Source organism: Rhinolophus sinicus, linkage group LG09, assembly GCF_036562045.2.
Source record: "Rhinolophus sinicus isolate RSC01 linkage group LG09, ASM3656204v1, whole genome shotgun sequence".
NCBI lineage: Eukaryota > Metazoa > Chordata > Mammalia > Chiroptera > Rhinolophidae > Rhinolophus > Rhinolophus sinicus.
In genome coordinates, this window is record NC_133758.1 from 45228944 (window position 1) to 45242837 (window position 13894).

Genomic DNA, 13894 nt, shown 5'->3' on the forward strand with positions numbered 1-13894 from the left:
CCCCAAAATGTCAGCTTATTAAGCTATGTCTAATAACCACAAGAAGTGGATCAATTCCCAGTCCCCTCTTAAAAACTTCAGTGCACAGGGAGTGAAGAGAATTGGAGGGTGTACTTCCTGCTCCTATCCTGCTTCACTTCCCCTGAAGGAATCACTTTTCCAATATAATTTCAATCTTATGACTGCATATCAATCTATAATGGTTATGACTTCATTCTTTATTAGAATATAAAAGAAAGATGACAAATGACTTTTATAACCTCAGCGATTGCCCCTTGACCTAACTAAAGATAGCCTCTCTAGTTGCATTCAAGTGTTCAGGTAAATCTCAGAAAATGCAATAACATTCTAGAGATTACACAGCAATCCCTTTATCTTTTCCTGGGATTTAGGCAAATTTCTGATGAAGGCCTTTTCTACACAGATGTGGGCTACGGTAACATGGTACACCATGGGTACAAAAGTTCTAAACATGATTTAATCACAGAGTTAAAACAATACTCTAATAAAATAAGATCAACATATTGTTATTTCTACCCTTTAAAAAATCTTGTTCAAATGCCTTAAGAAAGAGAGCTTAGATAATGGTTCTAGGTTATGAAATAGACTTCATAGAAAAGACAAAAAAGATATTTTTCTAGAATAAGCAGCAAAGCAGTAAAAAAATTTATTTTCTCTACTTTCAATTAAAATAAGAATATACAACACATGCAAAAATTATTTACTCTAGGATTGATGTCTATAATTTTTTCTTCAGTAGAAATTGGTTGGTTTTGAATACTTAATACCTGAGATATAAATGTAAAACACAAATTATATTAAAAGATAAGTATTTTTCCAAAGGAGTTAAGATTTTTATTCAGATCCTTTCATATACCGTATTTCCCTGAAAATAAGACCCAGCCGGACCATCAACTCAAATGCGTCTTTTGGAACAAAAATTAATATAAGACCCAGTCTCATTTTTCTATAAGACCGGGTATAATATAATATAATATAATATAATATAATATAATATAATATAAATAATACTGGGTCTTATATTAATTTTTGCTCCAAAAGACGCATTAGAGCTGATGGTCCGGCTAGGTCTTATTTTCAGGGAAACATAGTAATCAGTTTTGCGAACATTGTACATACTGGATTGGAGGAAAAGTGTTTGATTTTGGATCCATTCAATCTAGTGCTGTTTTAGGATTTGGGGTAGCAGGGAGTAACGACAAATATGCTCAGGTGGGAGGGGCAACTTTTCCACTCTCCCACTGAGGGTTTACTGAGGGTTTCCTCAGTATTAAGCACACTGCGCCAGGCCACACACTCCACCTTACAGAGTGACTGGGTATCTTCTACCACTGTTTATGTTACTAAATTTTCCTGTAAATAATATAAATATACAGAATTCTCTCTGAAAAAAAGTGGGTTTTAGCACTCAACCACATAGGTTCCCCGTCCTCTGATAGAGAGCAGAGGTGGACAAGCATGGAGATGCTCTGCCTACAGGGCTTCCTGGAGTCTCCTACAGCTGGTGAGGATGTAAAGACCCAACCAAGGTCAAGTTTCACTTCTGTCTCATGAACAGGTCTCATAACTATGCACGGGGTTCTCACTGTTAATAAGAATGTTGAGATGCCCCCTAGAGTTCCTTCCAGCTCTAAATCACAGAAAGACTCCATTCTAGAAGAATTTCTTAGGATTACAAGTTTGGCGAAGTACTCATATAGTACATTCTGCCTTCATTTTAAAAACTGAATCAAGGTAATTTAAAATAAGTGGGGGTAAATAACGCCAACCAATTTTGGAACTTCAGGGTATGTGTGTATGAAATACTTTGGCTTTTTCCTTACCAAATACAGGAATTACCTTCACTTGTTTAGCAATATGGAAACATGATTTTTAAAAAATATTCCCAATTTCTAACAAAGCACAGAAGTCTTTTGTTTTTTTTCAATTATGAGACATACACATTTACATTCCAAATACATAAAACCATCTTCTTTTAGAGACTTTCACCTTCCAACAAGAGGTGTGCCCAGACAGCGTATGATTCGTAAGGAGCGCCCAGGTCACTGAGGGCCAGAACCCTGAGGATCAGTCCCCTCCCCATCGCCATGCACACACCTAGGTTATAAAGTCTAATAACTCCTATATCGTCAGTACAGCTTATTAAGCAGATATCAAATCCAATGTCCTAAACACTAGCCATTCAGAAAATCCAAGTTTCTCTTTACCATAAAAGGGAACTGATAATAAAATGCAGCCTAATCAAACACTCATTGTCCCCCCACTAGGAAACACCAGCACCAGGAAGCGTAAGAACTTCTTCCTGTGATGGGTGGTTTGTGTTAGTGCTACTCACTAAATGAATTTTTAAATATGTCATAAAGAGTCAACTATGTTCACTATTCTCCCTTCTGACCTTTACAACAAAAGTGCATGAATCCACATATACATCCACTACATACTATTAAAACTGAAATTTCAAAAGTAAATTGCCTCTTAGCAGCACCTGACTTGCATTCAGATTCAAACAATGTCAACATTCAAACAACGTCCAGTTCCATCAGTTCCTGAGAACCCTGAAAAAGTACACTTTTACCAACAGACCCAAAAGCAAAAAGCATACAAATGTGGTATTTTTTTAAAGGTGACAAGAATTTGTATAACTTTAAAACTAAAATCAACCTGATTAATGTGCCAAAGATTTTACAAATTGTCAAATTTTTGTCTTATTTTACACTTGTTTTCATAAAAACATATACACTTAATTTTCTAAAAAATACCTTTACTTCACTGCATTTACTTCAGGTCATTTTTTTTCTTTAAAGAAAAAGGCTCCATAAGTGGAGTTAAATTATATTTTCCTTAATTCACCTGATTTTGTTTCCTTAATGCAAACTTCTAGAACTTACACTGAGTTTATGTGACTTGTTTTGTATCTTTTAAGAGAAAAAACCCTAAATTAAAAAAAAAACTCAGATAATATGCATTTCCTCCATGTATTTCAAGCTTACAAAATTTTTTTGTTTGCAATTATATGAGAAAAAAGATTGCAGAACAATAAAAACCATAAAGCTTTTAAATATTTTTATTCCTTAACTACTGTACTTAGATGCAGAGAATTGTAGAACCAGATATATTTAGTTTGAAATCCAGTTTTTTTTAAAAAAAATCATCCTCAGTTTAAAGCATCAACTTCATATTTTTTTCTAGGCAGAGTTATTTGTTAACTAATAAAGAGAAACAAGGTAGAAAGATGGTGCAGCATGAATGAGGAAGAGCAGGTGACCAAAGATTTCTGTTGAACTTAACATTTAGAAGTTAACAAAATCCCTTACGATGCTACATTTTCCAAAGAAAAGGCATTAGTCATTTTCTTTTGGTGGGAGTCCTCCCCACCCCTCCCCACCCCTCCCCCCTTCTCTCAGTACTATCCAGACTGAGCAAGCAAGCAAGCCACCAGGGACATTGGTGGACGTAACTCACCAGGATACCAGCAGGGGCCTTTCCATGGTAAATATCTTCAGTTTTACTTAATGAGCCTTCATGAACCTCCTCCTCATCTTCACTATCATCTTCTAAGTAAAACATCTTAAAATTGAACTACCTGATCAAGCATGTCTTTTTTCAAAGATGAAGGTACACTTCTAAATTATCAAAAAGGAAAGCTGCTCTGCTGACAAACTGCAGACACAGTAATATGGTTAAAACGGAAAGGAAATGGTTCTTAAAAAAAAAAACAGCAGCAATATACACACAACTTTACCAATAAGATTTGCTCAAAATGCCTCAACTCCTCTCTGAAGGAGATAAGCAGGGGTATGGGGCAGGCTGTGCCATGTGTTTACACTGATAGGTACCAAGTCCTGCCCAATCACATGACAGTCACTGCAGCTTCCATAACACAGGACAGGGATTGAGTTAATAATTCTCTAAAGCAATCACATCCTCATTTTTAGAAATAAAAACAACTATACATGTGGAGAATAATCTTATATAAACTAGTCATGTAATGGAAAATAGTTTGCATATATTTTAAGCATCAATGAGCTTCCCAAAGACAGACAGGTTATGTATGCTTTATAAGAACTCAATTACCAAAATTTTTTTACTTTGTCATGTTGGCATGACCTAATATAGTTTCACAATTCTGGAAGGGAGACAGCCTGCTCAGCATTGTAAATAATGAACAAATAGTAGTAATAATAATTTGTTAATATGTGTTAACATAATATTAACATTATTATATTAGTAATGTCATAGAAATACAGTAATGAACAATTTATTTAAATTCAATAGTATGACAATGAAACATTGTAAAGTTCAAACATTCTTGATTGTCATGCAGGGTGTCATGCGGGGTCTCTGGTCCCGCTCCCCACATAAGAACGCAGGATATGGTGAGGCCAAAAAGGAACACCCACGGAGCCATAGGTAGGGGAGTCATACCACCACATTCTCACTGGCGGAATGGCGAGAGACACACAGTAGGATCCACACATCCGCAGTCCGCCATTCACCTTTCTCTGCCTGCCAACCAACCAACCAATCAACGCAGTCCCAGCAGGTACATCAGTAGCCAATTGGCTAACCGGTTACAGCTGACTGCCAACCAATCACAGTCGATGGTCATTCACTACTCGAGCCAGCACCTTCCTATCAGCACCTTCCTACCCAAGGCTGAGAGCCTGGAAACTGCCCTCTTCAACTCCGTCCCCACATTGGTGTGTTTCCTTTCCAGCTCTCAGCAAGTCGACATATAGTAACTTCAGGTAAATTGTTTAAAAAACCTAAAACACACTTAACACATGAGTTTTAGTTAACGTGTTTTAGTTAAAACATGGATAAAATATATTAATTCTTAAATTAAAATATACTATTTTATTCATCAGTATCTAGGACTGTACTGTTCATTACAAATAGCCATTAGGCATATGTGACTATATTTGCGATTTGGCTAGTACCAATTGAGATGTGCTGTAAGTATAAAATACACACTTAAAATGTAAACAGAATGTGAAAAGTCTTATAATTTTTTTCCTAATTTTTTATATGCTATATAGGTTACATGTTGAAATGATAATATATTGGACATACCATGTTAAATAAGATATATTCTTAAAATGAATTTTACCTGCATTTTCTTTTTACTTTTTAATAGTACTAGAAAATTTTAAATTACATATGTGGCTCCCATTACATTTCCATTGTACATCCCTACTTTAGGGCCCTGAGACAATCTTGCGAGCAAGAGGGATAAAATAGAACATTCACCCAAAGTTCTACTAATGAAGAACTAAAGACGAAAGGATTTTTCATCATTCCATAAAAGTATTTAGTTAATTCATCAACAATATACTATTATACATTTAATGATATTCACATTATTAAACCTTTTCCTCCCTCTAAACATTTTAAAGACTAAATTTCCAAATGTTTGACCAAATAAATGGGGGTTGGATAATGTTTACTGCAGCAATATACCACCAAGATATACATAATAAAAATGTTAAATGGCAGAGTTAAAAACAAATTTCACCACAATCAGAAACGGGAAAATTTATCTTGCATTCAATGTTACACTGCTTGCTGCCCAGCTTATCAGGTATTAATGTGAGCCTGGAGTACATGAAGCGCCCATAGGACTTGTAATCTAATTCAATATACATCATGTACACAAATTCCTCTTTTCAAAAGAAGTGATTTTGGGGGGTCTAAATGTATAAAAACTTAAACCTCTTCCTCCATGTCCTACTGCAGTTCCAGATCACTGGCATCAAATAAGAAAAAACTGATACTGGCATGCTGCCAGTAGGGAAAAATGGAAGGGGAAATGAGAAGCGAGGGAGAAGAGGAAGCAAGAGAGAAGAAAGGAAATTAAGGAAAAACTAAGTAAGAAGATGAGGAAGGGAGAGAGGGAAGGAAAAGCGAGGAAATAAAACTTGGAAGAGATGAGAAAATATGCAGGTGGGATGACAGGAAAAGGGGAAAACTGTATGTACCCTAGGGGGTGGATGGAGAGATGAAGATACAGGAAAGGAGAAAAATGGAGGAAAAAACCTCATCCATTTTAAATGTGAGGAAACTGAGGCCCAGAAAGAGATCAGGCAATTAGCCCCAGGTCATCCACTTAGTTGACACCAGATTTCTGGTTCAATGCTGTTTTTCATGATGCCAGGTTGAGACCACAAGGGAAAGTGCTAGGGGGAAAGGGGATGAAGATTGACAGGAAAGGATAAAAGACATAACAAGAGAGGTGAGATCCAGGAGGGCAGAGATTGGTGGGTGGGTATGAAACTCTGTTCCGGCAACCTTTGCCTCAAATGCCTCTTATGCAACAAGCAGGGCCCAGGCCAGCCACTCCAGTTTCCTGTTAGTATTGGTATTGTTTCACTGTTCAGATCGATGACTCACAGAATGTCCTGACGGTAAGGGAGCATGGACCAGAGGATGAGCTCATCTTCCAAACATCTACTTAGCCAAGAGGCACACACCTCCAGCTTCCTCCTGCGGATCAGCTGACCCCAGGCTAGTACCCAAATTCTGCTTCCAACTGGTCACTTCAGTGGTGGCTTTTCAGACTTGGCCAGTAAGAGTTAAAATCAAATTAATAATCTCCACCATAATTATTCTATAGTGAAGGAATTAACTCAAGTGCCTTTCTGCATTTTTGAGGCCACTCATACATGATAGATCCACACACAAAAGGATCAAAGCCACCTGAAACTGAGTTCCTTGAGCCAGATGGATCTCTTATTATCTACACTAATTTATATAAAGTTTTTCTTCCCATACGTGGAACTATGTCAAGTTCACTGTTTACCTATGGAAACAATCCATAAAGTGACTGATATGCTTTCTACAAAACCAGAGAAAATTTCACTTGATACCACTCAGGTTTCTCAAACATTTGTAGTTTAACTGCTTATTGGATAATGGCTAGTTTATTCAAGTTCCAGTGTTTCATTATATCCTCACACAATCCCAAAAACTATAAAAAGGATAGCTAGTGACTATTTCATTTGAGCTGTGAATGAATGAATCAGATGCAAACAGGTCTTTCTAAGGCTCAGAGGAGGAAAACAAGGGTCTCCTGGGATCAGAAGGCCCGTCTTAAAGTGACTCTTCCAATGATAATCTTGAAGACTTATTTTTTAACTTTAAAATTCAACACATTTTGTATCCTGCTGATACTTAATATAAGTATTTCTTAATATTAAGAAGGTGACTAGTGAAAGTTTAAGGGTTAATGTACAACATTTACTGTATGGCCTAGAATATCCTCAGTGTACATATCCCAGTTTAAGAAGTTTAGGACAAAATAACCTCTGAGGTCTAACCCTTCTGACACTAATGTTTTAGGTCAAACAATCACCCAATATTTTGAGACCAGAGAGAGAATACTGAGAGCTGTGTGGCTGTAGCAATCAAGTCTCTGTTTGATCATTAAGAGAATAGAGCTAAACAGCCCAATCAAGGAGCAGAAGAGTCATGGCTTGACTTGTCACAAATTCTAGACAACACTTCCAATAAAATAGCGTGTTTCCCGGAAAATACAACCTAGCCGGACAATCAGTTCTAATGCATCTGTTGGAGCAAAAACTAGTTAAGACCTGGTATATATTATATTATATTATACCCGGTCTTATAGTAAAATAAGACTGGGTCTTATATTAATTTTTGCTCCAAAAGACGCGTTAGAGCTGATTGTCCAGTTAGGTCTTATTTTTGGGAAAATACGGTAAAGCCAAAACAAGTGAGAAACCCTTTGCCCTGCTCAGAACCCCCATGTGGCTGCCTCACAGGGTGTATGTGTATGTCCGTATCCTGTTAATGACAATGTTTAAATGTTTGCCTTTTTCTTCTCTCATTTCACCCTCTGAATAGCAGCTTGCAATGGCTCTGTCCCCACATTGACACTCGGGGGTGACACCCTGAGTATATAAGTAATTTATATACTAGGGCTTTGTCAGCACATTTTGTTCACACCCAAGAAATTCTGTTAAAATGCAAGTCATATTATTATCAAATTCGAAATTAGTAAATACTTTTTAAAGTGTGGTACTTTAATCTTTAAACATATTTTTTTGCTATGAACTCACAACTAACGAGCGCACCAGTGTATCACAACACTGAAAGAGGCCAAGTGAAGGTACTTCAGGAAACATCGTGTTGGTTTTCTTCACTCCAGGTCAGAAGTGAGATGGCTTAAAATAGCCAAAGAAAACTATAACAAATAAATGAAGTGAGCAAGACTTCATGATATTATTAATCTTAAGAAAATTTCACTTAAGTGAAAATTATCACAAATTATGAGATCAGCATCACGTAGAGACTTAAGTCAGTCATATACCTCACATTTCTTGACTCTTCAGAGGACTGTCCCCTGTCTACAGCTGGTTCTGCATAACATTCTAACTAAATATTTTCTGGACCACTTGAAAAACTGCTGATTGCTGTTTTAGTTATTTTATTGCTGTGACTTTACCTCTTTCAAACAATTACTTACAATTTTGTATTTTAAAAATATTGATAATTAGCTGATACTCTCCTTCACGCCCTCTCCTTCCATCTATGTGAAAGAACCATGACCATAATTTTTTAAGTACTTAGAAACCAGGAATTCAGTAATAATCTCTTGGAATATATAGTTTGTTGGGGAGAATGTAAAAATTCAATCACAAATAAAATTCACACAAAAAATAAATACACTAGGATCTCAAAGTGTACAAAGGCCACAAACACTGACATCCCATATACATAACAATCATCAACAGTGAGAACATGCTCATGTCTACAGCTGCTACATGGGAAAGCCAGGATATAAACCAAGGTCTGTCTGACTCCGGAGCCTTTGCTTTTACCACACGGTTGATGTTTGATCTACAATTTGCTATCATATTAGTAGGTTTAAAGAAAATACCACTCAAGCAGGTGGGACTATCATTTTAATATAGAATTATCGTGAGTGCTGCTAAGAGTCATCCAGACAGGACAGATGGGGAGAGAATAAATTATTGATCTTAAATGGATCAGTGGAACCTGGCAACTCTGCAATGTTTCTGTGGTCAGCTTGGTCTCCCAACTGTTTTTTCAAACCTGTCTCTCAACCTGACTGCATCCGTATCAGGATATGAAGCATTTCATACTCTTCTATGCAGGTTCATTTGCGTTCTTCAGGAAATGAACAGCAAAATAGCCAAAATATGTTGCTATGAGAATAACTTAAGAAGTTTACTTTTTCAATATTTAGAAAATTTTAACGCTACATCTATGTCTGTAACCAGATTTTAACTGGTAAAATTTGAATTAAAGCAAAAATAATCAGAATTCTTAGATTACTGTCTTTCAGAAGTTAGTCTGCCTACTTCCATCTAAAGTTCCCTACAACATAAAAGGAAAAGAGAAAAACAGTAGCATTATTACCCATTTATACATGACAATAGTTATATTACACATATACAGATGAATGCAATTCCAAGACGGCAGGAGTAGCTAGCTACATTCTTCATTGAGGGTAAAGCCGTAAATTAGCTTTGCTACTAGAGGTTAAATGTTGGTAATGTCTGAAATTTAACCTTGCAATCTCAGGACATAATACAGGATCCAAGAAAGCGAAAAAGCATATGAAAGCAGCAACATTAAAAGAAAGGTTCCCCTCATCCCAGGACACAGCACTAATGAAATACAGAATGAGTGTGACATTTTATTATTAATACAATTTATTTTTCTTCCAGAGTCAACATACTTCATAAGGCTCTCTGAGGAAAGGATGTTTAGTTTGTGCAAAAATCATTAGCTTTTACAAAAAATTAATTTTACACTCAAGTTTATATGTATTTTAATCACAAAACTTCTAGATATGAAAATAAGCAAACAAAGGTAATTTAAGCTAAATGTTCTTGAGAAATTGTATAGTAAACCAGTATTTATATTGAAACTATACAAGAAAACACAATACTGGCAGCTTAGTATTAGTTATCTAGTATTTAACTCTGAGTCACAATCTGGAGCTAGTCCTTTGTATATATTATCTCTGATCTACACAACTTCTGTGAAAGACGCATTTGCTTTATCCCTATATTTTACAGATGAAGAAATAGAGGCTCATAGATTTATGTGACACATCCAAGGTTATCAGCTAATTTTTTAAAGTGCCAAAGCCAGGTCCAAATGCTAATCTATGTAGTCTCAAACCTTAAGCTGTCGTCCATAGTACCTTCTAGGGCATATCACTTAAGTTGGAACTCAGATTTAATGTGCTAGATATTTTTAAAATCTCAAATACAATAAATTTGAAAGAATAAAATATCCAGGAATAAATTTAACCAAAGAGGTGAAAACCTGCATATTTTAAATTACAGAATATTGCTGGAAAAAACTGAAAATGACCTAAGTAAATACAAAATTTCTTGTGTTTATAGAAATAGACTTAATATTGTTGTCAATACAACCAAAACAATCTACAGATTCAATGCAATCCCTATGAAAATCCCAACACTTTTTTCTTTTGCAGAAACAGAAAGCCAATTCTCATATTGATATGGAATTGAGAGTAGCCAAAACAATATTGAAAAAGCACAAAGTTTCTGATTTCAAAACTTATTACAAAGCTACAGTAATCAAAACAGTGTGGTACTAGCATAAAAATAGACATACAGATCAATGGAATAAAATTGAGTCCAGAAATAAACCCAAACATCTATGGCCGATTTTTGGTAAGGGTGCCAAGTCCATTCAATGGGGAAAGAATAGTCTCTTCAACATATGGTGCTGAGACAAATGGATTTCCACATACAAAAGAATGAAGTTGGATCCTACGTCACATCATATAGGAAAATTAACTGAAAATGGATAAAAAACCTAAATATAGAGCTAAAACCACAAATGCTTAGAAAAAAACATAGGAGTAAATATTCATGACTTTTGATTTGGCAAATAATTTTTAGATATGACAAAAGCATGAGTGACAAAAAGTAGATAAATTGGATTCCATCAAAATTTAAAATTTTTTTTGCATGAAAGGATGCACAGTGAAAAAACAACCTACAGAATGGGAGAAAATATCTCCAAATCATACGTACATATCTACTAAGAATTTAATATCCAGGAACTAAAAAGAACTCCTACAACTCAACAACAAAAAGACAAACCGCCCAATTATACTATGGGCAAAAGGCTTTTAAATAAGTATATCTCCAGAGAAGATATACAAATGGCCAATAAGCACATGTAAAGATGTTCAACATCATTCATCTTTAGAAAAATGCAAATCAAAACCACAGTGAGATACCATTTACACTAACTAGGATGGGTATAAAAAAAAGAAAACAGAAACCAAAATAAGTGTTGTTGAGGATGTAGAAAAATTGAAACCTTTGTGCAACTGAAACCTGATGGAAATATAAAATGGTGCAGCCAGTGTGGAACATAATTTGGCAGTTCCTCAAAAAGCTAAACATAGAATTACTATATGATCCAGCAATACCACTCCTAAATATATTTCCAAAATAACTGAAAACAAAGACTCAAACAGATACTTGCAAACAAATGTTCATGGCACTATTATTCACAACTGCTAAAAGGTAGAATCCAACAAAGCTCCTGAATATACCGTCTTTACAGAAAGTATGCACATGAGCAGTATGTGTATATATCCACACAGCCGCGCATCTAATTTTGCGGTTTGTGGATCTTGTGGAATGCCTCTCTGGCTGGTATGTGGATGCTAAGAGTCCCCGATTCTAATCCAAACTGTTGTTTGAAAGATGAAAACATGCAGGTCCTGAAAAATTAAATGCTTCCCAGCTAAAGTAGGTAAAACGTACTCAATCTAGCCTTACATCATACAGCAGTAACACCTTTAAAATGAAACAGTACGTAATGTCTATAAATGCATGCCGATCATTCAGGAAGGATGGTGCTATGGAAATATTCATTTAACAAACATTTTTCCAGTGCCTACTGCATGCCAAGTGCCAGTACTGCCTATAACCCTGGGCAAGAGGGGCCTCGGGGGGGACCTGCACTTTGGAAGGCCCTGCAATATCTTAAACCCAAAATAAAAAGACATTTATTTTTCCTTTTTTCAGACCTCTAGGAACGTTTTCTGAAAACAATTTAGCTGAAGGAACAGGAGGGAAGCACAAGTCCGAGTACCCCCCAGACCGGCACCTCGCACTCCCCCAGCAGATCTGTGCTAGTGCTCAGGCGTTCACAGGATGGGACAGCGCTGGGAAAGGGCCACTGCTGGGAATGTTGGCCAGGCCATGGTGTGATTCGAATCATAGTTTTAATAGCTTAGCCCAAGGATTCTCAGCCTCGGCATAGTGACATTAGAGTCAGATCATTCTTTCTGGGGTGTGGGGGGGCACAGCATCCCTGGCCTCCCACCACTAGACGCCAGGAGCACTCTCCCTAGTTGGGACAACCAAAACAGTTTCCACTCATTTCTGAGTATCCCCTGGGGGCAAAACTTCCTCCAGTTGAGAACCACTAGTTTAGACAGATGGTATGTGGCTCTGTATTTATATGCCTGTTCCGGCAAGACCCTCACAAATATTAAGGATGGGCCAGTCGGGCACATAGCTTGGTTTTTAATTTTATACGATCGAGTTTTAAATTATAGCTCTACCACTTACTAAGCTTCCCCAGCACCTAACCTTTCTGGGCTTCAGTTTGACCTGAGCTTCATATGACCACTCCATAGGGCCTGGGTCACAGTACCTACCAGGGGGAGGGCTGCTTCCAGGACTCAATGAGGTAGCACTTGGAAAGTACTAGTACCTTGATAAATATTAGTTCTCTTCCTTCTTTTCATTAAAAAACAATGTATTGAACAGCTGCGAGGCCTATGCCACGTAGATGCCTAGCAGATGACTGCTAAGCTAGGAACCCTGCCATCAAGGAGCTCACTATTTAATGAGGGACACAGGAAACTAAACAAGTGACTAACAATCTAATTCCCATTTCAATCAACAGGTCTTTTTATCCCTGTTTTACTTCCCAAACCAATTCCCCATTCCCTAAAGCCCATTCAACTGAGGTCCAACCTTCAGCCTATTTGTACAAACAGTATGGGTCTAATTCACATTCCAAATAGCCAACATAAGAATAGCATGGGTCAGAAGAAACCTACGGATGTACAGAATTGGCCTTAAGGTAAAAACTACTGGATCCAACTACCCCAAGACACCCTACTGGGTCCAAATCAGACCAGCTTCCCCAAAAGGCAGATGAGACATCTTCCCCAGTGTATTCCTTTCTTCCAAGTTTTGGTGTAAAACTGTTAAGTCACATCAACACTCTACCAAACACTGTTTAACACGGATGCTGTCTTTCAATGACCTGTGAAAGACACAATAAATCAATCCCATGGATATGCCACTGTTCAGCATGTCATTAGTAGTCTTTTTTTCTCTGAACTATCTTTAAATTAAATGTAGGTGCTACCCAGGATAAAAATCACTATCATCACTATAGTCACAACTCTTAAACAGTACAAAAGTAAATACAATTCATCTCTCCGACATGCATGATCCACTAGATGTTGCTCTGAATGACTTCTGGCTATTTCCAAAAACCCAACCTACCTTGAATATCCACTATTGATATAAAACGATATATTTTGAGACTCTGAAAACAGTTTTAAAAGAAAGTGGTATTCCAAAATGTTTTTGAGAACGACTGTACCATAGAAATGCACATATAACCACTAAAGTGGGCAATGTACATTTATTTGGTTGCATAAGTCTTTTGTCACATTCGTTCAGTCACATTTTTTTAATGATAAAGATTTATTCAAGGGTCTTAGAGTTTGAAAACTGGAAACACAGCTAGGCAAAAGCCCAGAAGTGTTCCAAAGAAGAAAGAAAAGAGTTCTTTACTAAAAGTACAC

At 36.6% G+C, this 13894-nt stretch overlaps 1 protein-coding gene across 4 annotated transcripts in view; it reads right to left on the reverse strand.

Moving 5' to 3' along the window:
* The window catches only part of LPIN2 (lipin 2), a 73453-nt gene that overhangs the window by 47850 nt on the left and 11709 nt on the right, over positions 1-13894 (reverse strand). Inside the window, exon 1 of one of the 4 annotated variants that reach the window (XM_019755761.2) lies at positions 3484-3845. The exons of the other annotated variants lie outside the window; for them this stretch is intronic. Within the exon in view, the coding sequence (XP_019611320.2) occupies positions 3484-3588 (105 nt within the window). The 5' untranslated portion in view covers positions 3589-3845. Of the gene's footprint in view, positions 1-3483; positions 3846-13894 lie in introns of those variants that run through there. 4 annotated transcript variants of the gene reach the window in all.